At 39.4% G+C, this 25454-nt stretch overlaps 1 protein-coding gene across 13 annotated transcripts in view; it reads left to right on the top strand.

Annotated features, from left to right (window-relative positions):
- ANKS1B (ankyrin repeat and sterile alpha motif domain containing 1B) overlaps positions 1-25454 on the top strand; it is a 1246961-nt gene that overhangs the window by 1160365 nt on the left and 61142 nt on the right. For 6 of the 13 annotated variants that reach the window (XM_032170979.2, XM_032170977.2, XM_032170974.2 and 3 more), the window contains 2 exons: positions 20824-20952; positions 22924-22995. In XM_032170979.2, the coding sequence (XP_032026870.1) occupies positions 20824-20952; positions 22924-22995 (201 nt within the window). Of the gene's footprint in view, positions 1-14058; positions 14134-20823; positions 20953-22923; positions 22996-25454 lie in introns of all 13 variants that reach the window. The other 7 variants (XM_032170973.2, XM_032170969.2, XM_058424863.1 and 4 more) reach the window with 2 other exon arrangements.

The raw sequence follows: 25454 nt of genomic DNA, 5'->3' as shown, positions 1-25454 counted from the left end.
AAAAAAGTCCCAGGCCAGGCATCGTTGCTCATGCCTGTAATCTCAGCAATTTGGGAGGCTGAGGCCGGTGGATCACTTGAGGCCAGGAGTTCAAGACCAGGCTAGGCAACATGGCAAAACCCCATCTCTGCTAAAAATGCAAAGATTATCTGGGCATGGTGGCAGGTGTCTGTAATCCCAGCTCCTTGGGAGGCTGAGGCATGAGAACTGCTTGAACCCAGGAGGTAGAGTTCACAGTGAGCAAGATCGCACCACTGCACTCCAGCCTGGAAACAGAGAACAGAGCAAGACTCTGTCTCAAAAAAGAAAAAGTCTCAGTATCACGTTCCATCAGTTCAAGTGAGCCTGGTTTGGATCAAGTGTCCTTCCCTGAGCTAATTACAAAGGGGTGTGTGTGTGTGTGTGTGTGTGTGTGTGTGTGTGAGAGAGAGAGAGAGAGAGAGAGAGAGAGAAAGATAGATTGATTAGCAAGACAGAGGTCCCACACCAGGGGTGGTTTTAGCTCCATCTGAACCATGCGGACTGAGGAGTAAGGAGGCACCTCCTCCCATGAACAGCCAGGCCACTGCTACTAGAAGAGGGGCTGGTTTCTAAGCAGGCAGAAATAGCAATAATGGGCACCTGAATAAATCCACTCTGACTTTGGAATTCTGAGATTGTCTGATGGAAAACTGCTATATCAGATGAGTATTGATTTCATTTTTTCATACTTAATTTGATGAGCTTTGTTAGAATGCCAGATTTGAAGAAATGAGATCATGGTGGAAAATCCCATCTCTGATCTCTATTACCTCTGTAACCTTGGACAAGCTTCTTAGCTACGCAGAGCCTTAGTTTTCTCTTCCTAGAGTGAGGTTAATGCCCACCTCACGTCATTGTTGTGAGGCACAAATAAAATGGTATTTTTTCGAAGTATTTTACAACCTATGAAACTATACGTTTGGGTTGTTTTAGAAATTATTGTTATTAATTTGAGATAACTTCTAGTTTTCTTCTACATTATGCTTTCTCAACTGCGTCTGGGAGTAAATGCATTTTAAAGTAAATCTCATATTTAGCTACATCTTACAAAACTGCTTCTGTTTTCCACTTGTAAGCCCAAACTAATACCTCTTCACTGACTTGGAAATCATAGTTTTTATTAATGCAAACACTGTCCAAGAAGCTCCTATTCGTGTTACAACCTAGTTAACACTGGTGCTCTTTGGAAAAAGAATTATGGATGATATCCATACTTAAATACTTTTAAAAATTAAAGGATGTTTATGAGTTAGTGTATTTCAAAATATTTCATTATACTTCATTTTTAAATGTGTGCTTCTTTTTTGGTAAAGTGTATGTTGGCTATGTGGGGGCAATGCCTCACTCTTCCGTAGTCATTTTTTAATTCGTCTAAAATAAACACTGTAAATACTGTTGACCAAATTACTTTATGTAAGGCTATAGGCATCATAAAACCACAGGGCTCTACGACATATCAGATTGGACACAAATTGAGATGGTCTCCAGTTTTTTAGGGAAATATACTGCCTAGAACAATAGAATATCATCTGTCTAGCTTAGACCTGGTGATTCATCATCATCATCAGAGCCAGCACTGATTAGTACAACTTTATAAGGAGGAGATTGAGGCATGGAGCATTTATGTGGCTTGCCCACGGCCACAAAAATTGCAAGGTACAGAACCAGGATTCCAATGCAAGCAGCCTAGCTTCACAGCCGTTGCGTGAACCACAGTGTTGATGAACACCCCATATTGTCTCTGCAAACTGGGAACTAGCAGACATGGCACATTCTAGAAATTCCAAAGCCCCAAATGCTCCAATGCAATGTTTTGAGTTCCTTGAAAAATCCTATTAAGAATATCTAATACCTTATGTAAATGCAACTTCAGTAGAGAATTAAACCTCTAAAGTAGCATGGATAAACAATGTATTTGAAGAAAATCCTTTGCTCCTGACATCCAATTTTTCATTCTTTACAAATCAGAGATAGTAAATAATTGCTTCATGTGAAGCACTGTGAAATGATATGACCTCCTTTCTGTATGGGCCTCTATTTTAATGAGGTTTGAATGCAGGATCACAAAATTTGTGATAACTTGCTTTTGTCTATATGCATTAATAGCTAGAAGATTCTTCTGTGCAGTCAGAAGAATGCAGAACCAAGAATACAGACGACAAACTGTACTGTTAAAGAAAAGCAGAGAATTTTAAGATGAGAAGGGACCAGAAAATGTATGTAGTCCCATCTCTTAATTGATGCAGGCACCCATTCTAATACATCCTTACAGACAGCCACAAGTTTCTGCCTAAACTTGTCACTGGAAAGCTGGCCTGCTCTTTGTGAGGCAGCCCCATGATTGGAAAAGGTCTAGTTGATATAACTTTTGCCTTATATTGAATTGAAATAAGCCTCCCTGTAACTCCTACATAGTTCATGATATCTTCTGAAACAACAAAGAATACATCTGCTCCCTTTTGCTGGGAAGAGTTTTTTAAGACTGAAGACAATTTGATATCTTCCCTTCACTATATTAGATGTCTCCAGCTCCTCGCCAATCCCATGTGATAAGGGGGATGTGGGCCGTACAGCATCCTGGTTCCCCAGCTCTGGGCAGATCAGCATTAACATATCATTCCTTCTTACTGGGCTTTTCTTCATGAAAATTTCCCAGCCTTTATCAATAGCTATGCCTCCTTTCTCAACAGCGCTGGATTTACATTATCCTTTTCCAGATAAAGCAGTTTTTATAAAGTTACTCATCCAATGATCCTAGTCTATCAAGACCTTTCTAAGACTTAGTTGCCACTCTGTATATCAGTGATGCTTTTCAACTATGTAATATGCTCATTTTAAGAAGCTTACCTCAAAACAACAAATCTTTGAAGTCATCCATCAGTGTATTGAGTGAAGTGTTGAATAAAGTAGAACTGGAAAAAAAAATTGAGCTTTCTACCAGAGACCTCTTAGCTTGGCATCGTTCAAGAGGATTGTTCACCTGCACCTTGTTTTTTTATATTTTTCACAAGGATAAAATGAAGAAATGGTGGGGTCTCAATAAACATCATTGAATAAATGACTCTGCCCAATACATCTTTTCTATCAGAAGCAGGAAACAAACATTCGGGCTCCAGTTAATAAATGAATTTAAGGAAAGGAAATGACAACCTCAGTTTGCAAGAAAGGCATATAATGTATATTGTAAAGAGATGTTACAAAGAACAACATTACTTTGCAAAATCTAGGTTTTTTTCAGCCATTCATGTTATGATAAAAAGCTGGTCACTGCCTTTCTGAATTAGTTATTAATTTTCTGCTTTTTAGTGGTCCTGAGAAACGTTTGATAGCATCCAGACTTTGAGGTAGAACAAGTAAAACAGCCCATATTGCTATAAACAGCATGATCCCAGTTGACTTAAATTCCCTGCAACATCCCTGGAACCTGGGGAGCTGCACAATGAGAGCTGGATTGTACAGGCAATGCTCATTTTTTTCTCTGCTCTATTTTTTTCTTGTAAAGAGATTTCATAAACAATTGTGTAATGCCATTTAGGGCTACAACTGTCATATTAGGGAATACAGGTTATATATTATCTCTACAAATGAATAACAGGAATATCATAAGCCTATAGTTCTCTCCTACTCTCTTACTTTAGTAGCTGAGGACTTCTTTTATGTGATATCAGTCCCAGAATTAGAGTTAAGGAAGGAAGGGAAAGAGGGAAAGAGGGAGGGAGGAAGAGAAGAAGAGAGGAAGGAAGGAAGGAAGGGAGGGAGGGAGGGGACTGGAGAGGAATGGGAAAGGGAAGGGAGTTTGGAAAGGGAATGGAAGGAAAACCTTGGGAAGCAGTGTTAGAATTTATATCATGCCAGTGGACTTAGATGGAACCAATTGTGTTGTTTACTTCCTCCCACTCTGGGTAGGTTGATTAATGCTGACTCCAGCAATCACGGGTCACACATGCAGATGTTGTTAGAGAAACAATTGTTGGCCTGGCGTTTCCTTCCCAGCAGGTGATAACTGATCTGTCCAAAAATCTTCCCCATAGGCATAGGGGAAGGTCACGATCATGAAGTTTTAGAAGGATTGCCCTTCAGAAAGATGGAGAAATGGCAGGAAGCAGCATTTTCTTGACTCTAGCATTTCCTGCAAATGAAATAGTTCAGCTGAGACCTTTTATAAAAAGGGTCAGTGGGTGCATGCATAACTTTCACACTTTAGAACTAGAAATAAATAGACACAGACAGGGAACTTGAGAAGCTGACAGTGTAGTTGCAGAGAAGAATCTAAATCCCATGCAGTTGTTACAGGACTGAGTATGTATCTCAAAACTCACTCAAGAGGTGAGAAGGAGGAGTGTTCCTCTGTCTCCAGTGGTGGGAAGGAAGAGGTAATCAGATGCTGGCCTGCGGCCTCTGGGTAACTCACAAGAAACAAAAGGCTCTAATTTTCTGATTTTGCAGGCAGGGTTCAGTTAATGCCCACAGAAGAAGCAACTGTGGGGCTGTCACTGCTGAAAGAAAATATGCATACAAGGTGTTTGGTGCATTACCCCTTGACTGCACTGAATTTGTTTGACTCCATCCTTTGACAGGTCTCATTTCATCCCAGTCTCTGCTCAAGGAGCCACTGAGTTTGCTGGCTATTGGCTAAGGCTTCCTTTGTTGGGATGCCCTTTTTTCTTCTGCCTTTGAAGCTGTTTTGTTTGCTCTTCAAGTTTGTTTTCATTTTCTTTTAGAAGCACTATCATCCAGAAGAAGGAATGCACTTCATTATTCCTTTAGCTTTCACTCTGAAACTTTCATATTTCTTGTTAGTTTCCTTCTGGTCAATTTCTGAATACCCTTAAGTGTTCAAAGTATTATGACAAACATAAGGGAGAAACAGAGAAAAAGTCATTTTTTCTTTTTTTTCAGGGCTAGAACACGGCAGAAAATTTCATCTGTGGTAGAATCTGACTGGAGGGCTCTATTCATAAAAGTTTCTTTATTGGATTAGCTATATAATATCAGCAGACTCTCAGAAGGTTTCCAGAACTTAATAGGGGTTATCGAGTTGATGGAGCTGTCATCTACTTGCTCTGTTCTGAGACCCACCATCAGCCTGTCAGTCCCAGTTTACTACTGGTTCTGTCCATGGAAAAAGCAATTTTCATTCCGTAAACGTTGATTAAAAGCAAGACTGATCCCTACTCACTTTGTGACCCAGGCCTTGCACACAACAGATGACCAGAAACTACTTTTGCATGAATGTCAGGGTGACAGGGAGATAGGTTCTTATGTGCCAAACATTTTTTACATTTTAAATTTCTGCTTGAGGCCAGGTGTGGTGGCTCACACCTGTAATCCCAGTACTTTGGGAAGCCGAGGCGAGGGGATCCCATAAGGCCAGGAGTCTAACACCTGGCCAACATGGCGAAACCCCATCTCTACTAAAAGTACAAAAATTAGCCAGGTGTGGTGGTGCACCCCTGCAATCCCAGCTACTTGGGAGGCTGAGGCACAAGAATCGTTTGAACCTAGGAGGTGGAGGTTGCAGTGAGCCAAGATTGTGCCATTGCACTCCATCCTGGGTGACAGTGAGACCCTGTCTCAAAAACAAACAAATAAATAAATAAATAATTTCTGCTTGAAAGAATAATTCTTTTACAGAGTGGAAAGCACAGACTTAATTTGGATGTAATATGCTGGGGTGCCTGGGGAAGGCTTCTATGAAAAAGTGACATTAGGATAGAATTTGAAGAGGGTGAGGGAGCTAGCTAAGCCTATAGTAGCCAGAGGGAGAACATGTCAGGCAGAAAGAGAAGCAAATGCAGAGGCTATGAGGCAAGAATATGCTTTGCTGTCAAGAACCCAGACAGCAAGATGAAGATGGGTAGGAGAGGAGGGTGGGGAGGTAGAGCAGCGTGGGTACCAGAGAATGGAGAACGTTGCAGGTCATTGTTAGGACTTTGAATTATCTTCTGTGTTGAATGGAGCTGAGTGGAATGACCTGGCTTTCATTTTAGATGGGTCATTTTGGCTCTAGTACTGAGAAGAGATACTAAGGGGGCAAGGATAACAGCAGTGAGACCGGTAAGCAGCCAATGGAATAAATCAAACGAGAAAAGAGAGTAGCTTGGAGCAAGTAGTGACAGGAAGGTGAGATTTTAGAAGTAGATTCAATAGGCTTTGCTGCTGGATTGAATGCGAGATATAAGAGAAAGGAGAGCTCCAGCATTATGAACCTGAGGAACTGGGAAAAAATGGCTGCCATTTGCCGAAATAAGGAAGCTTACAGGGAGGTGAGGTCGTCAGGAGCTTGGTCTCTGGCATTTAATTTAAGGTTGAGCTGACTTAATAAATGCGAAAGGAGAAGCATCAAGCAGGCAGCTGAGTGTCCAAGTCTTGAATTTAGGGAAGAAGTCTGGGCTGGAAATACGAATTTGGGAGTCACAACTGGAAGTGACCACCTAGTATAGCCAAGAAGGAAGGGAAGATTGAGGACTAACACTCCAGGGATGCTCAGATAACAGGAAGCAGCCAAAGAGGCTAAGGAATGGAGGAGTGATCAAGTGTGTGACATAGGTCAAGGAAAATAGAAAATTGTTTCAGTTTCAGTAGAGTGGGCTCAGATGAGAACAGGAAAAGAGAAAGTGGAGACCATCTAGACATTTCTCAGGGAGTTTTGCTTAAAGAAGATTCGAGTAATTGAGCAGTGAACCGAGGGTGATGTTGGGGCAAGGGGAGGAGTTTGTTTGCTTTTGATGGAAGATGTTCTAGCAATTTTTGAGAATGCTCCAGGAAAGAGGACAAACCACAGTGAAGGAGCGATAATTTATTGTAAACTACTGGATTGCTAGCAATTGAGCAAAAAAGGAAGTCCACCTTTAGGAGGAAAACTTCGGAAATTGGTTATATTCTTTTTATTTTGTGATTAGATTTGAATGCAGTTGTGTTGTATTTTCTGAGCTGAAGTCATGGTAACCCAAAGTATAAGATGGTAACGAGAGCAAGGCATGCATTGCATTTTAAGAAAACATTTCCAGAGCTAAGAGAGAGGTCTGAACTGAAGATAAAATTATACGCCTTCAAATATGTGTTGACTTCACCATCAAAGAAGTAAACATTAAATTATTGGTAATATCTCAGTTGTAAGTCTATCTTTACTTACCCCTATTTGTTTGGGTTTCATAGTAATTCAGGTTCAGAAAAACTAAATGGGCCTTTGCAATATATGTGATAGGGATTGAGAGAAAATAGGCAAATGAAATTGCAAAGGGATGATTAACATTCTTTCATGGAACTGTTTCTAAGCTCTACAAGCAGCCTTTTGACACCTAGGTGTGCTAATGACAAATGTTCCTTCTCTCTTCAGCAAGTTGGCAGCCCTTTTCTGCCTTTATCAGGAAATATGAGGACTCTTCCAATAGGAAGCCTGCAGTTTCTGGTACAATTAACCGGAAGCGTGTTGGCAGTGACATAGCTTATGAAAGGCACAAGTGGCACCAATAGAGTAGACCAGTTAAAAATGATAACGAATAACGGTAGTGACTAATGTTTGCATAATGCTTTGCCATTTACCAAGGCCTTTTGAATGTGTTATATGATTCCATTCATTCGGCAAAAATGTGTTCCTTCTGTGTTCCAAGCCCTAAACATTTAGCTGTGAAAAAGTTTCCTCTCTCGTGAAGCTAAACATGAGCTGCACAACAACTTGGTGAAATAAGTAGGTCAAGTACTATTCTTCTTCTTTACAGATGAAGACATCGTAAAGCTTAATTACGGCCAGGCTCGGTGGCTCATGCCTGTAATCCCAGCACTTTGGGAGGCCGAGGCAGGTGGATCACCTGAGGTCAGGAGTTCAAGACCAGCCTGTCCAACATGGTGAAACCCTGTCTCTACTAAAAATACAAAAATCAGCCAGACATGGTGGCAGGCACCTGTAATGCCAGCTACTCAAGAGGTTGAGGCAGGAGAATCACTTGAACCCGGGAGGTGGAGGTTGCAGTGAGCCAAGACTATGCCACTGCACTCCAGCCTGGGCGACAGAGCAAGAATCTGTGTCAAAAACAAACAAACAAAAACCAAAAAAAAAAACAAAATAGAGTTTAATTTGGCCAGGTGCGGTGGCTCACGCCTGTGATCCCAGCACTTTAGGAGGCCAAGGTGGTTGGATCACTTGAGGCCAGGAGTTTGAGACCAGCCTGGCCAACATGGTGAAACCCGTCTCTATTAAAAATAACAAAAATTAACTGGGTGAGGTGGTTCACACCTGTGATCCCAGCTACACAGGAAGTTGAGGCACTTGAACCCAGAAGAGAATCACTTGAACCCAGGAGGCGGTGGTTGCAGTAAGCCAAGATTGTGCCACTGTACTCCAGCCTGGGTGACAGAGCAACACTCTGTCTCCAATGCCACCAAAAAAGAAAAAGAAAAAAAAAACAACTTAAATGTAAGACTGGGCATAGTGGCTCACAACTGTAATCCTAGCACTTCAGGAGGCCGAGGCAGGCAGATCACTTGAGCCCAGCAGTTCAAGACCAGCCTGGGCAACATAGCAAGACCTTCTCTCTATACGTTTAGAAAAAAAAAAAATTAACTGGGTGAAGTGGTGCATCCCTGTAGTCCCAGCTCCTTGGGAGGCTGAGGTGAGAGAATCACTTAAGCCTGGAAGGTCCAGTCTGCAGTGAGCCATGGCTGCACCACTGCACTCCAGCCTGGGTGACAGAACGAGACTCCATCTCAAAAAAAAAAAACAACCTACTGCTTTTCTAGGAATTTGGGCCCCAGATGAAATTTTATGACTGGTATTATATTTCTTTCTCAAAACTTTTCAAAACTCAGTACTTCAATACATGTGGTATCCTGAAATGTTATTTTCATAAACATAATTAATTTCTACTCTGGAAACTCTTGCATTTAAAAAATTAATTCCAGCACTCAGTATAATAACCCTATGTCTAGGAGAAGAGCCATTTCATATTATGAATGCACCAGTTACAACAGGTGTGCCTTAAGTTGCTTGCTCTGTGAGCCTGACAAATTATTTACTGCTAACAAAACTACTGTGGTATCTGGAATACATCAGATTTTTTTAAAAAATAATTTCCATCCCAGCACTTTGGGAGGCTAAGGTGGGTGGATCACTTGAGGCCAGGAGTTCAAGACTAGCCTGGGCAACATGGTGAAACCCCATATCTACTAAAAATACAGAAATTAGCCGGATATGGTGGCACATGCCTGTAGTCCCAGCTACTCGAGTGGCTGAGGCACAAGAATCACTGGAACCCAGGAAGCGGAGGTTGCAGCGAGCTGAGATCGCGCCACTGCACTCTAGCCTGGGCAACAGAGCAAAGACTCTGTGTCAAAAAAAATAAAATAATAATTTTCACAACTCAAACACAATTAACTGCTTTTAGTTTAAATTCTTTTAAATTCTGACTTTTTACCATTTGCACTGACACAATGACAGTTATGCATAACCTAATTTTGGGGATACATTCTGAGAAATGCATCGTTAGGTGATTTCGTCGTGCAAACATCATAGTGTGTGTTTACCCAACGTGAGATGGTGTTACCTACTACACAGCTGGGCTATACATGATCTAGGCTATTGCTCCTCCTAACCTGTACAGCATGTTAACTGTACTGAATACTGTAGGTGATTGTAACACAATGGCATTTGTGTGTCTAAACATACCTAAACCTGGCTCTAGCTTTACTTCTTCCAACCCCCACAAAAAGTACACTAAAAATACGCTATTGTAGTCTTTTGAGACCCCTGTAGCATATGCAGTCTGTCGTTGACTGAAACATCGTTAGGTTGTTCATGACAGTATTAGAAATTATAGAGGTTTTACTTTCTCTAAATTTAAAACATAGCTTATAAATAGAAAATATTTGTTATAACATCTAAAAAATGTAACAAGCCATATATGAACTCTTAGTGTATATGACTAGGGGTAGGTTCTTTATTCTTCATTGAGAAGATTTTTATATGATTTTTTTAATGAAATAAGTATGGCATGGGATCCTCTTTTTCCTTCTTAACTCTGGTAAATTTCTGTGAGTAGTGAAAGATCTGTTCACTATTGGAAGGTCTATTCCCAGGATGCTAAGTGGGGATTTTCCTGTAGGTACTAAGCACTGCACGCCCTAAAGAGAAAGCTGTCAATCATGGAGCCAGACACCTAGTTCGGGCTTTACAGGGAGGCAGTGTGAATCCTGCCCTGCCCCGGTCAGCTGTCTGTCCACATAGGCAGAACATTGGTTAGTGCTGGAGAAGGACAGAGAATTGTCTTGAGTCCTGTGGAAAGAACTAAGGCTTTTCTTCCTTTCCCATGAGAGAGGAGACAGAGTGCATTCCTGTGCTCTCCAATCCTAGTGAGAAGGGGTTCAGGAGGAATGTACATCTGGCTTGGGGATGCCTGCCAGGAGGGAAAACTGGCCTTGGTATCCATAATTGGACTTCTGGTAGGCAGGTCACATAGTACCTACCGAGCTGACACAGAGTCTTGGGGAGAGATGCCCTGGCAGAGAAGGGGAGTGTTCACAGAGCAGCCCACCCTTCTACTGTTCTGTGTGACGAGGATGTGTGTCCATGTCATGTGGGCCACATGGATGTGCAGAAGGAGTCTGGGGTTATGTTTGTCCCCCTGGGTCCCCCTCAGGGGGCATGCGTGTGTCCTAGGAGGGCTGAGTGGGAGTTGGAAGAAGTCAAGCTAGAGCCAGATTTCTGCCACCAGAAACTGTGCAGTGGGAGGACCTGTCCCCTATCCTAGAAGAGCTCTCCAAAGAAATCACATGCGGACACAGGAGAACCTAGGTTGGAGCAGCTGCTACACAGAGCACATGGGAGACCATGTTAACGTTAGCTGAAAAGCAGTGGCGGCTGCCAGAGGAACAGCCAGACAAGAAAGGGACCTCGTCCTTTTCCTGTTTCTTCCTCCCCAACTAAACACATGAAGTAGGTAGAGCTTGGGGCAGGGAACATCCAAGGTAGACCATGACACCTGCCCTCACCTCTCCTAGGAGAAGTCAAAGCGCAGACCGAGCTTCTCTTACCCACCCCAGGCTTTTTAAGCCCCAAGACTGGCACACAAGGAGGGAAGGAAAAGTTTGAATCAGATATGAGTTTGGATTTCATACAAAATGGAGTCTTCATGACTCAAAGTGACCAGGAAGTGATGCAGTCTGCCTAGAAGGTTAAATGGCCTTGTGCCCATCAGGCAGGCAGACTGGGCATGGCCCCTTTGGGAGTAACCAAAACAGCCTAAAACAACTTTTTGGTGTTTGGACCCAGGGCAGTTAAGACTGCTCCATGAACTGATTGCATTTAGATATACTTGTGTTAACTTATATATATATATGTGTGTGTGAATTTAGTAAAGGAGAGGAGACTTTATTTCTTCTAAAGGGTTACATACAGCCTGCAAGGTGGCCATCCCGCAGGCTGGGAAGCACCTCCAGCCAAGACCCCAGAGACAGGTACTTCAAAGGAAAAAGGCTTAGGGTAGAAGATTTATGCTGAACAGGTTAGCTAAACATGTATATTCAGTGTGTTACAAGAGCTATGAATATTCATGAAGGTGGTCCTGACATGTGTATTGAACAAACATGTATGTAACATGTGGCCTATGTTCACTTTGCGTTGGAGACTTAACATGTAGATATATTACAGTTAGCCCTATATGTCAGAAGGGCTTTTGAGGACATAAAGGCACACAAGGGTGCAGTGTCTGTAGACCAACCAGAACTAGTCCATGGTCAGTGATCTTATTTGGATAAAGTTACTGAATCAATCTCTTGTCCAGCTGTAGTTATGGCTGGTGGAGCAGGGGCTAAGGGTCAATCAGCATTTGGTGGAGCTGCAAATTGTTTAAATATTGCTTCTCTTGAGGCAAGTACCTGTTTAGCTGTTAGAGAAAAAGAAAAACCTTGTGGCAGTTGGAACATAGTTTATTCTTTAGGTGTAGGGGTGTGTGACTTAACCTTCGCCTGGCATGGCCTCGGGTCCTGTTAATAATTTTGTATCTTATTGCCACAAAGAGACTGTTCTGTCACTCTTATGATCTCTATTTTAACATTAATTCTGATCAGTTGTTGTGTCTAAACCATGAAAGAGAGGAGGTATAATGAGGCTTGTTTCACCTCCCATCCCATCATGGTCAGAAACTCAATTTTAAGGTTTTTCTGGGGTCGCCTTGGCCACAAGGGGGTCCGTTCAGTCGGTGAGGGGGCTTAGGATTTTATTTTTAGTTTCTATTCATTTCAGGGTCAGTAGAACCAAGCTGTATATAGCTGTAGCGGCCCTCTGCCTTCTGGTGACATCAGTACCAGGCTCACGGTCCTTCTTAGCCATCCCAGCCGGCTGACACATTGTGCCACTCACCTGTGTGACCTGAGCAAGCCACTTCACCTCTCAAAATGTCTGTGTCTTCATCTATCAGATGACAGGTGGTCTCTGGATTATTTAGCACTAGAAGTGCTAGAAGCACTTCTAGCACTAGATTAACACTAGAAGTGTGTGAAAGTTGTAGAAGATGTGGTTTGTGTAAAGAATTAGCTCAGGACTGGGTGAGGATGCCACTTAAGATGGTAATCCAGCTAAGGCATGGAGTTAGTACATTCAAATCAGATGACAGCGATTGGAGACAAGGCCAACAGAGTGGATGGGTCCAAGACTGAACTGGCTAGAAAGGTAAGAAGAGGAAGAACCCCCTATGGATGTATAAAATAGCGTGAAGTTTAGAGAGGGAACTGAGGATAGCAGAGCTGGTTTAAGTGAAAGGTGTTTGGAAGTGCCTTTGGTCAGACCCTGGGGATCTGACTTCCTTAACAGAAGGCTATCTTCCTGACGGTCTGTCCCCAGCAGGCTTCTGGTTAACAGAAGACATGGGAAGCAAAGGTGTAGGGGTGTGTGGAGATGCAGTTGTAACTAGAGAGAGAGGTGTTCAATTGCTGGTGAGCGTTTCTGGGGTGAGGAAACTTTTAGCTAGGGATGAGCTTTCTTTTCTATCATTTGTTTGCTGATGATACAGTTCTTTGCCGGGTCTCTTAACCGTATTGTGGTTATGTGCTTGCCTTCTTCCTGCAGTAATCTTTGTACGGACTGCTTGTGAATGCTAAAGATGCTCACAGAGCTTGCTGAATAAGTTTACATTCTCTGCCATTTTCTGTGATTTAATTTCACAGTGTCTTTTAGAATGATGAAATTCGGGAACAGAACTTGGGATGGGTCAAGCCAAGAGCGCAGTCGGTCTATTTGAAGGTTTCTGCTGTAACTCCTGGAAAGGGATGCTGATTAGTTTGGTGTTTGGTTCTGAGCAAACATCAATGATAACTTCATCTTATTAATGGTGTGGGGGAGAGCCAGAATTATGGAGCTGAATCATTAGACTCACAAATGCTGTTCCCAAGAGTTTCTGCTTGAAGAACAGAACTGAATTTCCCTGACTTCAGTTCTTCCTTGCCCCAGCCTCCTTCCTGCCACTTCATTCACTCCTCCCAGTGCTGGGTAGCAAGCTGACACGTCTTCGTTTGTTAACTACAGAGTTTTGCCCGTAAGAACTCTGGAGGCATAAATATCTTCTAGGTTTATCAAATAGAGCAATGACTAAATCAAGAAAAGTCATTTTATTGCACTGTTTGCTCTTGGTCATTGAAGATAAGAAAATAAAAATATCGGACCTGTGTTAAAGGTTTTTTCCTGTGTTTATTGAAGTTGATGAAAATATTTATCCTCTGAAAGTAGTGACGTGAAGGGGGAAGGTATTTCTGGTTTTCCGGCAAATATAAAATGCAGTTTGCTTTTTTCCAAGGCATGAATTTATTGGTAATTTTCCTTGCATAAATGCATAAATGATTTTTTTAGCCAACTCAAAATGTTTTAAAGCAAAAAGAATGACTTGGAAGTCAATTATTAAACCTTGAGCACCCTAAAACATTTTTTGAGTTTTTTTTAATGTGATTCTTTGCATTTTATTATTTTCCTCCTTTCCTTCCTGGATGCTACCTTGGTAGCTGCCATGTTTTAAATATTGACAAGATAAGATAGTTTTCTGTTTATATCAGCAGTCGTCTGTCTGTGAAATATGGACGAATCAGAACGCAGGATTTCCTTTCTCAGCGATCCATCAGGTTCATAATGTAAGGTTACAAATGGTTCTTCTCCTGAACTTGCGCTATGTACTGTGTTGCACAGTGTTGTCAACAGCTATAGGTACTGTGTCCTGGCAATGCAGAAAATTTGTAATGTCTGGTGACTCCAAGACTCTTTGTCTATTATACTTCATTTATTGTGCCTTGTGATTAGTTGATGTGCAAACATTGTCCTAAAACAAGAAACATGCTTGGTTTTAAAGTGTATGGTTAAAATATGTCCCATGTGAGTTTTGGCTTTCATTCCAGGCATCTGTGTTAACTTGCTTTTACAGGAAAAAGAAAAGGGTAAATTGATATATATATACACACATGTATATATCAACATTATTCCTCCCCATTTTGTACTTCCCCATATTCATGGGCTCTTCAACCCTTTGTGTCTAATGATTCCCAAAGATTCATGTGCTTCACTTGTGAGAAATTTCTGAGTATGATTTGCATGTTATTCTGTATACATTTTATGCAAATGTCGGGGGAGGTGAGCTGGGAGAGGCACGGTTACAGCTACAAAGTGGTTCTCAGCCTTTTCCCATTTGACAGTACTGAATTGATCTTTGCAAATTGTATGAAATTGTGACCCATATTACTCTGAGCTGCATAATTTTCAGATGTTCATATTTCACCTTTGCGTACTCTAGAAAAAGTTTATTTCTATTTGGAAAATAAACATTTAAATGTTTGAGGTTTTATTTTCTGTATTTTAAAATACTATTCTATTTTCACACCCTTTTGAATTTCTCCCATTGGATAGCCTGCTGTCTGAGAGGTTGAGACACTTGGTTGAGAATCACTGAGCAGAATTCTTGGGGCGGCATGTGAAGGGATGCCACGGGCATTTTTGTGAAGTGCCTTTTGGGATGCTGCATCAGGCACATATGTACTCCTGTGCATGGGACTTCTGGCTCTTGAGGACCGTGGTGTCTATACATTGCCTGGTACTGGTGTTCACGTGACCCAGCAGTTCCTCTTGAACTCATAAATGTTAACCAGAGCTTTTATGTGTTCATAAGTGGCCATCTCTGCTCTTTTTCATCTAAAGGAACAAATTCAGTATAACCAACTGCATTTGGTCAAACTAGAATTCTTCATTCTTGAAGATTTTTTGAAAGAACAACTATAACATTCTGTTTTCGTATGTGTGAATGTTTATAGGAAGCCTTTTCCTTACATTCACATTCAAATATATGTATGCATATTTATAAGCATAGAGCTGTGTATAGCATTCTTCAAAGCCTTAGAGATTACAGAAAGTAAATGTAATCACATATATCTTATGCATGTTTGGGTAGCCCATCTCTGAAATTTGTCGTAATTATTGAAAGTAAAACCTTAAAACAATAATTGTCCTTTAAAATCATTTTAGCTTTTCATCAAGTGTTCTGAAGAAATTAAGAATAATGTTTGTTAATATCCAGATCTAAATTTACAAGCAAGTAGGTGGGAGCAGTCCTCATAGAAAAGATTTTAAAGGTTCTGTTTTAAAAAATCAATTAAATGCTAATTTTTAAAAATTTTAAAGAATGATACAAGGCTTGGAAAATGCCATACTTTTCTATTAGTGTTAGAAAACTAACTTGTAAGCATGGCTTTTAATTATCTACTGACATCCTTAGGAAACTTTTTCCTTAAGAAGAAAATAACATAAAGGCCTGGTACAGTGGCTCATGCCTATAATCCCAGCACTTTGGGAGGCCGAGGCGGGTGGATCGCTTGAGGCCAGGAGTTCGAGACCAGCCTGGCCAACATGGCGAAACCCTGTTTCTACTAAATATACAAAAGTTAGCCAGGTGTGGTCACACATGCTTGTAATCCCAGCCACTTGGGAGACTGAGGGAGGAGGATCACTGGACCCTAGGAAGCGGAGGTTGCAGTGAGCCGAGATTGTGCCATCACACTCCAGCCTGAGTGACAGAAGGAGACTCTATCTCGGAAAAATAAATAATAATAAAGACAGAAAATAACATAGAGAAGGGTTTTTCCTTTGTATTCTCAGAGCATGTAGGATATGTAATATTCAGTTTCCCTTTTGGAGAGAGACAGCTACCTGATACAATTTGTTTTAGAATTTGCTGTAGGTGTCCAGTGCATGTGAACTAAAAATTTGCAGCTATTTACCACCTGTTGAAATAATGCAAAGTTTAAAAGCTGCAATTTGGAATCTGCCATCCAGTAAAAATCTCTCTATAGACTTTTGTGAAGCTTTTTGTTTTTTAACTAAATTCCATTGATGCTTTTGTACTTTTCAGTTGTTGGTATAAGAGAATGTTTAATTTAATTTCATTATATTAGATGTGGCCCAATTATAGTCCTTCAGACTCACCCAGACTACGAATTTATAGTTGGCAGTTGCAGACACATGTTAAACAGAATCAATTCTCCATTTAAAATTTTAATCTCAAATTATTTTTCCTTTATGTTAGAGGTTTAGTTTTTATTTGAGTTTGAAGGAGAGAGCTAATGATGTACATTTTCCTCTGTTTAATTGATGTTCTTTAGTGTGCTTATAAAAAAAAGGCCTTAAGCATACATATAAAAAATAATAAATACCAAATAAATGAAGTTTTAAGCCATGACAAAATTCTTGGAATATTAAGATCATTCAAATACATGAACCTAAAGGAAAGATTTTCTATAAGTATTTTAAGTGCCAAAGAGATAGCCTGAAGACATTTATTAGGAGTACCTTGAATCATTTTGATTTCTCATTTATAATTACTTAAGGAATCCTTTCAAAGACCACTGTGTCAATAATAATTTAAAATATGACAGAATTCTACCCTAAACTTTTCCTACTTCATTTTGTTATTCTAATTAAATATTGCATTGTTAGCTGTGTTTAGGTCTACTTTTCATTAAAAATAAGCTTTGATTATAAACCATTATTGAGGCAAAAGACTTCTTAGGTCTGTTATTTAATATTTAATAAGCATTTTTAAGTGGAAAATTACTAAATTTAAAAATATTTGCCTAAGGAGATGCAAGTATTATGTAGACATGAATGTACTAGTCAACAAGACCTAACCCTAGGCTTCAAAGTTCAAAATGATTTTATGTATGAAGCAAAAATCTTTCTTTTTTGACCTCTTCTTCTATTCCGTATAGTAACTACTCTACCTAATTCCTCCATAGCTCATTCCTGCTGTAATTCAGCCTCCAGGAGGGTTGAGACCTAAGGCACCCTTGTTCTCTGAACTCTTTTGTTCTTACTGGCAGTCAAGCAGGTAAAGCTGAATCCCAGCCAAGGGCCAAGGTCATACCTGTCCTTTACAACAGTGTAATGTTAAGTCCAGTTGTTGGAGTCCATCCATTCCCATTAAATTAATTCCAAAAAGAAGAATTAACATCTACAAATTGAGTCCTCTAAATACTTTTAGATCTAAGTTTAAAAAAAAAAAATAGGCAGGGGCGGGGAGAGAAGTTGATGAATTTCCAGGCAGAAAAGAAATTTATTTTCTAATAAATTCAATCATAAGAACACTTTTCCCTCTGTTTCAAAATGAATTTCTGGAAATAGCACTAAATATGATAAAATTCAGTGTTTCTTTCCAGAAAGGTAGATTCAGTCCCCGTAGGGAATTTAACAATATTTAGACTGAAGCAGTATTTGAAGGCCACAAAGAAAATGAAATAAGGATTATATTTCTTTTCCTTGTAATTATCTCCCACCTAAGCACCTAGGGAAGATCCCATCAGATCACTCTGAATTCAAAGCAAGTGGTTTGTGATTTTGGACAAAGTGGAGTCATGGGAGAGCAGATGATGGCACTGTCTAAACAGATTTAAGTGGATGTTCCACTAATTTCTTCAAGTGGTTATCAAATAAGGGATTTCAGTGATTTCCAGACCGAGATTGGAATGTATGTGCTGGGGCTTGTTATTCCCACAATGGCTGCTACAACTTATGTGGATGATGTAAATATTTGGATCAGCATTTGGCTGTGGCTCTGGCTTTAAATGTATGGAACTCACATTGAAGTTTAATTATAAAAGTGTGTGAGTTAATTGAACAATTAGAGAATGAATTTGCATATGATTTGCATGCTTAATGTACTAACACGTGAAATGTTTTCATAACCCTAGCTTCCCCCAACTCATTCCCACCCCCAGCCCTGGCCCTGCAACTCATGGCACCACCAGCTCATGCCATGTTCAGACTTTTTTGAAAACTGCCTGTTGAGCTTGGCCAAGGTCTACCTCTGCTGAACTGTAATAGGGTTCACATGAAGATCTGATGCTTGGTTTGAGTTGTCACATCAGCAGACACTGGATCAAAGGATCTTTGGAAGCCATCCAGATCCTCCTTTTGTATCATTCCACGGAGTTGCATGCAAACTTCTGTTGTTTTGTTAACAGTGTTACCTGTGACTTAAGTGTACAATACCTGTTTGCCGTGTTGTTGTTGCTTTATCCAGGGAGCGGGAGAAGGAGGGAGAAGTTTAATGGGGGAGATTAGAGGATGATTTGATAGATTTGGGTAAAGCTTTTGCTTTAGAACCCATAGCTGCATGTTTCCAGAGTTTTAAACTATTATCACTTAAAAGTTATTACACTTAGCTTCAAAATGATATTGAAATCCACATATCCTATATTTTGAATTTTATACTAGTTTTTTGAAAGTAAGTTACAGCCAGATGAAATAAAGACCAGAGAGAGAATAAAGAGCCAGCCATTTGAGAAAGAAGGAAAAGAAAAAAAATCAAAATAAGAAGCCAAAGAAAAACTTAATCTAATTTTAGAATTGCAGTCAGTTATCACTTTTACAAACTAAAAATTCATATAAATATAAAAGAAAAACTCAAGAATGAATCAGGGATGGATAATAAAACAGACAAAAATGCTAAAGTTAATATTGCAAGTAAAGTCTTAACAATACCAACAGACAATATACATGTAACAAAATTTCACATATACCCCATAAATGAGTACAGAAATAATACCAACAGACAGGGAGTAGGAGGATTAAGCAATGTAAAAGTAAATCAGCAACCAAAACAAAACTAGTGTGGAGAGTGGCTGAGAACAGAGCAGGAGAGAAAAGCCGAAGGAGTTCCAACTGGTCACACACTAACTACAGTGAGAAGCCAAGGAAATAGCGTGATTCTAACTTTGCTCTTCTGCGATTCGAAGTGACCCATCTCAAGGAGAAAAGCTTCAGGCACTCCACTGCTAAAAAAAAAAAAAAAAAAGAAAGAAAGAAAAAAGCCTGTGCGTTACTGAAGTCCTCTAGAAAGGGCTTTTTATCATTGGCAGCTACTTCGTATGCCACCTGATGTAAGTCCAAACTGCACAAAGAAAATTGGAGAGCTAGTTCTCCTCCCCAAAATATGCACCCTATGTACGCCATTCCTAGAGAACTGTGGTTCTTAATCTTTTGGAGTTTCTAGATTCTTTCAAAGAATTTAATAAAGCAGAGAACTTCCTTTCTCTCCCAAAACATACACCTGCATCCAAAATTTTGCATTCTTGTCCTAGACTCCTTAAAAATTCTCCTTAAGAAATCCCACAGTGTGTCAACACACACACTTTCTAGCACTTCTGTGGAACTCGTTCTCTAACCAAGGTTTTATTTGGTTTTGGAGTTTATGAGACCTTTTTACACTCTTCCAACTCCTGAGAAAAGTAATTTCTCATAGTTCTGTATATAGCCAAATCTAGGTTAGAAGAGAGTAACTCTAGAAATCTGCCTATTTCGTTTTAGTTATGTCCACTTGAGAACAAAGAACTGAGTTTTGGAAAAATCCAAATCTTTCCCAGGAGAAAGAGTAAGAAATATCTCATGTGTAGTATGTAAATCAGAGTAGAGCCCAGAAAATACCTGCCAACGCTGGCCTTTGAGTTTAGAGATGCTCACGTTAAGCTATTATAGTGATGAAACAGGTTGAGGCTAACCTCATGGAAAATGATAAATGAAATGATGGGAGGTCCTCCTGTTTTAGGTCTGTATTATATGATATGCCATCATTTGGGAATGTGCTTGTATTTGTGAATCAGAATCCTCAAAGTACACGCCTGTGTACATGTGACCAAACCTGGCATTTCACTGTTTAGTCTTCATTGGTACGTTAGGTTTTCTGAGAAAAGTAGCTGAATACATCTGAGACAGCGTCATTAAATCAGTGCAATTGAATTCAGATGAGAGAAATTAGTGTCACCCATTAGTAAATTTTTCTTTTAAATTTTGTTTAGCATCATGCTTACACTACCATTTCTCCAGAGATCTAAAATTATTCGAAGTGGCTAGTACATGTCATATTTGGGAACTGAAATTTATAGAACTGTGTGTTCTGAATGTGAAAGCAATTCAAACTAAAAATTTCAGTCAAGTTTAAAAACAGAAAATTCTTTTAAAGATTGTATGTCCTTTGCTGTTGTGATGGAAAATTATGATTAGTAAATCATTTATGAATATCTTCATGTTTTATTTTAAAGTGACTTAGCTTAGGATGTCATTCTAAAAATAGATTAATTCAACTCCATACCTCAAAAATTAACTCAGCCTTGAGAAATATGCTAATACATATAAAAATGTAATAACCAAAGTATTTATATTCACATAAGACACCCAAATGCATTGGCACATTCACAGCACCTGTGTGTAAGGTGAGCTCAGGGTAGCTGTAGGGAATGAACTTTGCTGACTGCTCATATTGCCTCTAGAATAAATGTCATTTTCAGACAGGAGACTGGGGAGAACCTTCCATTACCTTGCGACCTCCAAATGAAGCCACAGCCTCCACTCCAGTACAGTACTGGCAGCATCACCCAGAAAAGCTTATCTTCCAGTCGTGTGATTACAAAGCTTTTGTAAGTTACCCCTCAATTCAGTATTTGGGCCCAAGTGGAGATAGGGGGTATGTTTTCAGCTTGTTTGCATTTACATTGAAAATATACCAAAATATCCATATCCATCACTGAAATTTTTAAAGTGTTTTTCTCTTCACTTTTTCTTAAAGTAGACTTCTATCCAAAGAGAAAGTCCAAATAACTAGAGCTTTAAAACCTTTTTAATCTTGTAAGTTTAAGGTCTGTTGTGACCTCTTATATAGTTTTATATTTCTAAATAAATGTGATAACGTACAATCCTAAAATGGAAATGAGTGTAAATATGGCACATATATACATCTCTGCTCACTCACCAAACACTGGGTCTCAAAACATTGGGTCCGCCACTTTATGTAAATACCAGATTCTTTTCACTGTCATCAATAGGATTATACTATTTTTCTGTTTTAGTTGTTGTTAGTTTTTTAGAAGAGGGGAAATAATTATACTTAGCTGAGAAATGTAATAGGAACTGGTAAATGTTCAAAAGCTATTGTAGGTTTTGAGTCAGGTGGTGGTTGTCTTGACGACAGCAGAAAAAGTGGCTGAACCTTCAGCAGTGCATTGAAACTGCCTCTCTTAAAAAGAAACATTTCAATCAGGCAAACTTCCCTGATAACTTAAAAGATAAGGATTTTACCAAAAGATAATAAATTGCACTTTCATTTGATTAAGATGGACATTGTGGTTATCTCATACCAGTTAGGATTTTTTGCTTTTTTTTTTCATTTTCTGCTTTCTGCCCCTCTTTTACTGCTTACTTATATTGCAGCTTTGGATTTATTTCAGTGGTACTGCCCAAAACCGTAGGATTGAAATGGCTCCTCCCTCCAAAACTCCCTCCAAACCCCAAGTCCCCGAGCCTTTCTGAACACGCCTTTCTCCAAGACCCTGACCACGCCTTCTGCTGTTGCGCCCTCTCACGTCTTCTTCAAGTCAGGGACTTCCCTAGTCCACGAGTGGTTCCCATCCCCATCTCTGCAGAGCACTAGGATGTCTCCAGTCTTGTTAGGAAGTGTCCATCAGATATCTTCTAAAATAATTATTGTAATTCACTTTTTTAAAAAACATATATAGAGCTCTTTGGGGGTTGGTGGGGGGAGGGCAAGGGGCAGGGGAATGACAAAAGGAAAAAAACACTACTAAACCTTCAAAAGGTTGAAGAGGAGGCAATTGATAGAAAGGCAAATCAGACATTTTGTTTAAAACCATTTGGGCCCCAGCCAGAATCTGGAGCATGAGGGGCATTTTGTACCAGGATGATACAGTATGGGATCTGGTCTTCTAACAGCAAAGTGGTTGACAATTCTTGGGAGACTTTGTCATCCTTCTAGCTCCATTCAGCCCTCCAGGTGGCACTTTGCACCAGGAACCCAGCTCTCTTCCCTTGTGAAACAACTGAGAATGCCTCTCTCCCTCCCGCCACCCTCCCATCCCGTTCTCAGGTGGATCAACCATAGGGCACACAGCTGTGAATGAAAAAGGTCCAAAACTGCATCTCTGCCTAAAAGCCTAACATTAATTACCTATGCAGCAGAATAAGCCTAAATGGGGGACATGTTGCTTAGCTTCTCAGCTGTCTCATGCAACCCTGTAATTACAGAGATAGTAATGTGATTTATTTTTGCAGACATTGCTGCCTCAAAAAAGGGGAAAACATTTTTAGATGCCCCCATTTTGCAGATAAATATGATTTGAAAGATGGCATCTTTAGAAGATGCTGCAGTTTCATTATAAAGAGCAATTACAGCCCCCAGAACTTATGGTTAATTCTGCTGCATTTTCTCTATGAATGCATTTATTTGTTAGGATTAGTTACTGTCAGTTTTTTAAAGTTATGCAACAACTTACAGCCAGGAAACCTAGCCAGTAATACTTCCACAACTTGTTTTTAAAACATTACTCATATTTATATTCCATTTCGTAAATCATTGACTTTTTTTTGTATTTTAGTATTTAGGTTCTATGCTGATAAAAGAGCTTAGGGGGACAGAATCAACCCAAGATGCTTGTGCAAAAATGCGGGTAAGTCTGCCAAACTACTTTATTTCTAGTAGCTGAAATACTAAATACTGGGTGTGGATACAAATTGCCACCTTTCAGATTACTGTTTTCTCCATCTGTTGATCTGCTGAATCACATTGGTATTACATAAAAAGGTGCTCTTGCTTTCTGCATGTTTATACTTGAACTTATCTCACTATAGTTTGAGTTAATGTCTATTTGCTATATTTGTACTATGTTATATTTGTCCTTAATTATTTTTAAAGATTTAAAATTAATTGTATCATTTTCAAGATTAGAAAAATGATCTTTATTACAAGAAAAGGTTTTAAGCACTCACTCAACAGTCTGAGAATATTTACTGAAAACATCACCAATTGACTAAAATTATCAAAAGCAGAAGTATTAGGAGCATATTATATAAAGCTAATATTCTTTATGCAATTTCTTAGTTTTTTTTTTTAATTTTTTTAAATTCAACTTTGAGTGGAATGAACTATTTAAGTGCAAATGTTAACCAAAAATGGCAATTCCAGGCTGGGCACAGTGGCTCACATCTGTAATCCCAGCACTTTGGGAGGTCAAGGTGGTGGATCACCTGAGGTCAGGAGTTCAAGACCAGCAAAACCCCTCTTACTAAAAATACAAAATACTCAAAACATGGAAAAACCCCTCTTACTAAAAATACAAAAATTAGCTGGGCGTGGTGGCACGCACCTATAATCCTAGCTACTTGGGAGGCTGAGGCAGGAGAATCATCACTTGAACCTGAAGGCAGAGCTTGCAGTGAGCTGAGATCGCACCATTGTACTCCAGCCTGGGTGACACAAGTGAAACTCTGTCTCAAAAAAAAAATGGCAATTCCAAGTATCTGTAATTAGTGGCTGCTTGATTCCTAGGAGTCTATTTTAGCCAAAGCAACTCTAACTCGTATTGCAGACCCACCTTTTCCTTTTGTGTGTCCCCTGTTCTTGCTTCCTCCGTAGCAGGTATATAGGGGCTATGCTGTTATCTGGGTAACTGCTCAAATCGAGAATATCACACTTATTCAATATAGCATCTAACTAAAGTCAAATTTAAGGTCATTAGTAAGTAGGATCCTAACTTTTATTTATGGCCAATATACCTTGTTGTTTATTTTATATGAGCAGCTTTTGGTGGGAAATAATTTAAGAGCATTTAATTACACTGAAACAGCTATGAAGGTAAACATGAAATATCCATTATTTATGGAAAGCTAAATATGTGTGAATCTTCATGAAATTGAGACTTCAATATGTAATCACTAATATTTTGATCAATTCAACAGCAAAAAAGACTGAAAGAGTTATCCTTCTATTTAATGTAGAGTTATACAGTACTTAAATTGTCAGTACCAGTGAATATTTAACTTAGGTACTGAGTTTAGATGAAAAAAAAGCTTCTGTATGTATCAGAAACTCTGAGTTCTAGTTCTGTTGCTGCTTATTTGCCTTAGGAGTCACCTGTTATTCATAAAAATAGTATGATAGCTGCTAACATTTACTGAGTCCTTACAGTGTCCCCTAGTACAATTATTGTCCCCATTTTACAGATGAAGAAATAGAGGCTTAACAGAGGTTGAATAACTTGCTCAAGGTCACACAGGGAATAACTTGCCAGTCTGAGACTGGAACTCAGGTCTGTCTGACTCCAGAGCCCAGGCTTTTAACCACTACATTCTCCTGCTTCCCCGATCCTCTGTTTTCTTACATATAAAATGAGAACAGTAGACTAGATACACTTTAGAGTTCTCCCTGGTTTTATAATTCTAGAAATCTTGTATTCTAAATATTTATCTGGCCTAATTTGTGTCACCAATGAACAATAAGAAAAAGGGAAAGTTTTCATTCATCAAGCCTCATAATAATTTTAGAAATATTCATGAACACGTCTAATAAATTAATTTGGCATCTCTGATTTAATACTCTTAACTAAATTACCTGAGTCCAGCTACTCCAGTGTCATAATCAGCATCAGTATTGCCTAGTGCATGCAGCATCATTTAAAATATACCAGATGTATGATTTGAATCTCAGTCAATTTCATGAAATTGAGTGGATCTGAAATTACATCCTGATAGCAATAGAAAAGCCATTTTAGTAGTCTAAGTAGTGAATAATTTAGTTAAATACTTGTCTGTTGCTTAAAATGAAACTTAGAAGAAAACATATATTTAGAAGCCATTCTTCTGTTTTGGGGGGCATTTTTCTGGTTTGCTGCCCTTGGTGCTTACGTAGTTTACATGAAAATAGAAACTTCATTACTTCTCGGACTATCATAAACCCTTATTTCCAATCTTGATTAAATAAGTCTCAGTTCTTGATAAAGTAGCTAAGGTTGCATTCACTACATTTCACCAGAGTCTTTCAAAACCAGAAGCATAGGGTTGATCTGCTATCTGGAATTATTCTATTGTGAATTAGAACTTTCACCAACTATAAATGATGTAGATCTCAACT

Source organism: Hylobates moloch, unplaced genomic scaffold (genome assembly GCF_009828535.3).
Source record: "Hylobates moloch isolate HMO894 unplaced genomic scaffold, HMol_V3 SCAFFOLD_12, whole genome shotgun sequence".
Taxonomy (NCBI): Eukaryota; Metazoa; Chordata; class Mammalia; order Primates; family Hylobatidae; genus Hylobates; species Hylobates moloch.
Note: the sequence above shows the minus strand (reverse complement) of the source record. Positions and strands in the feature narration are given on the sequence as shown.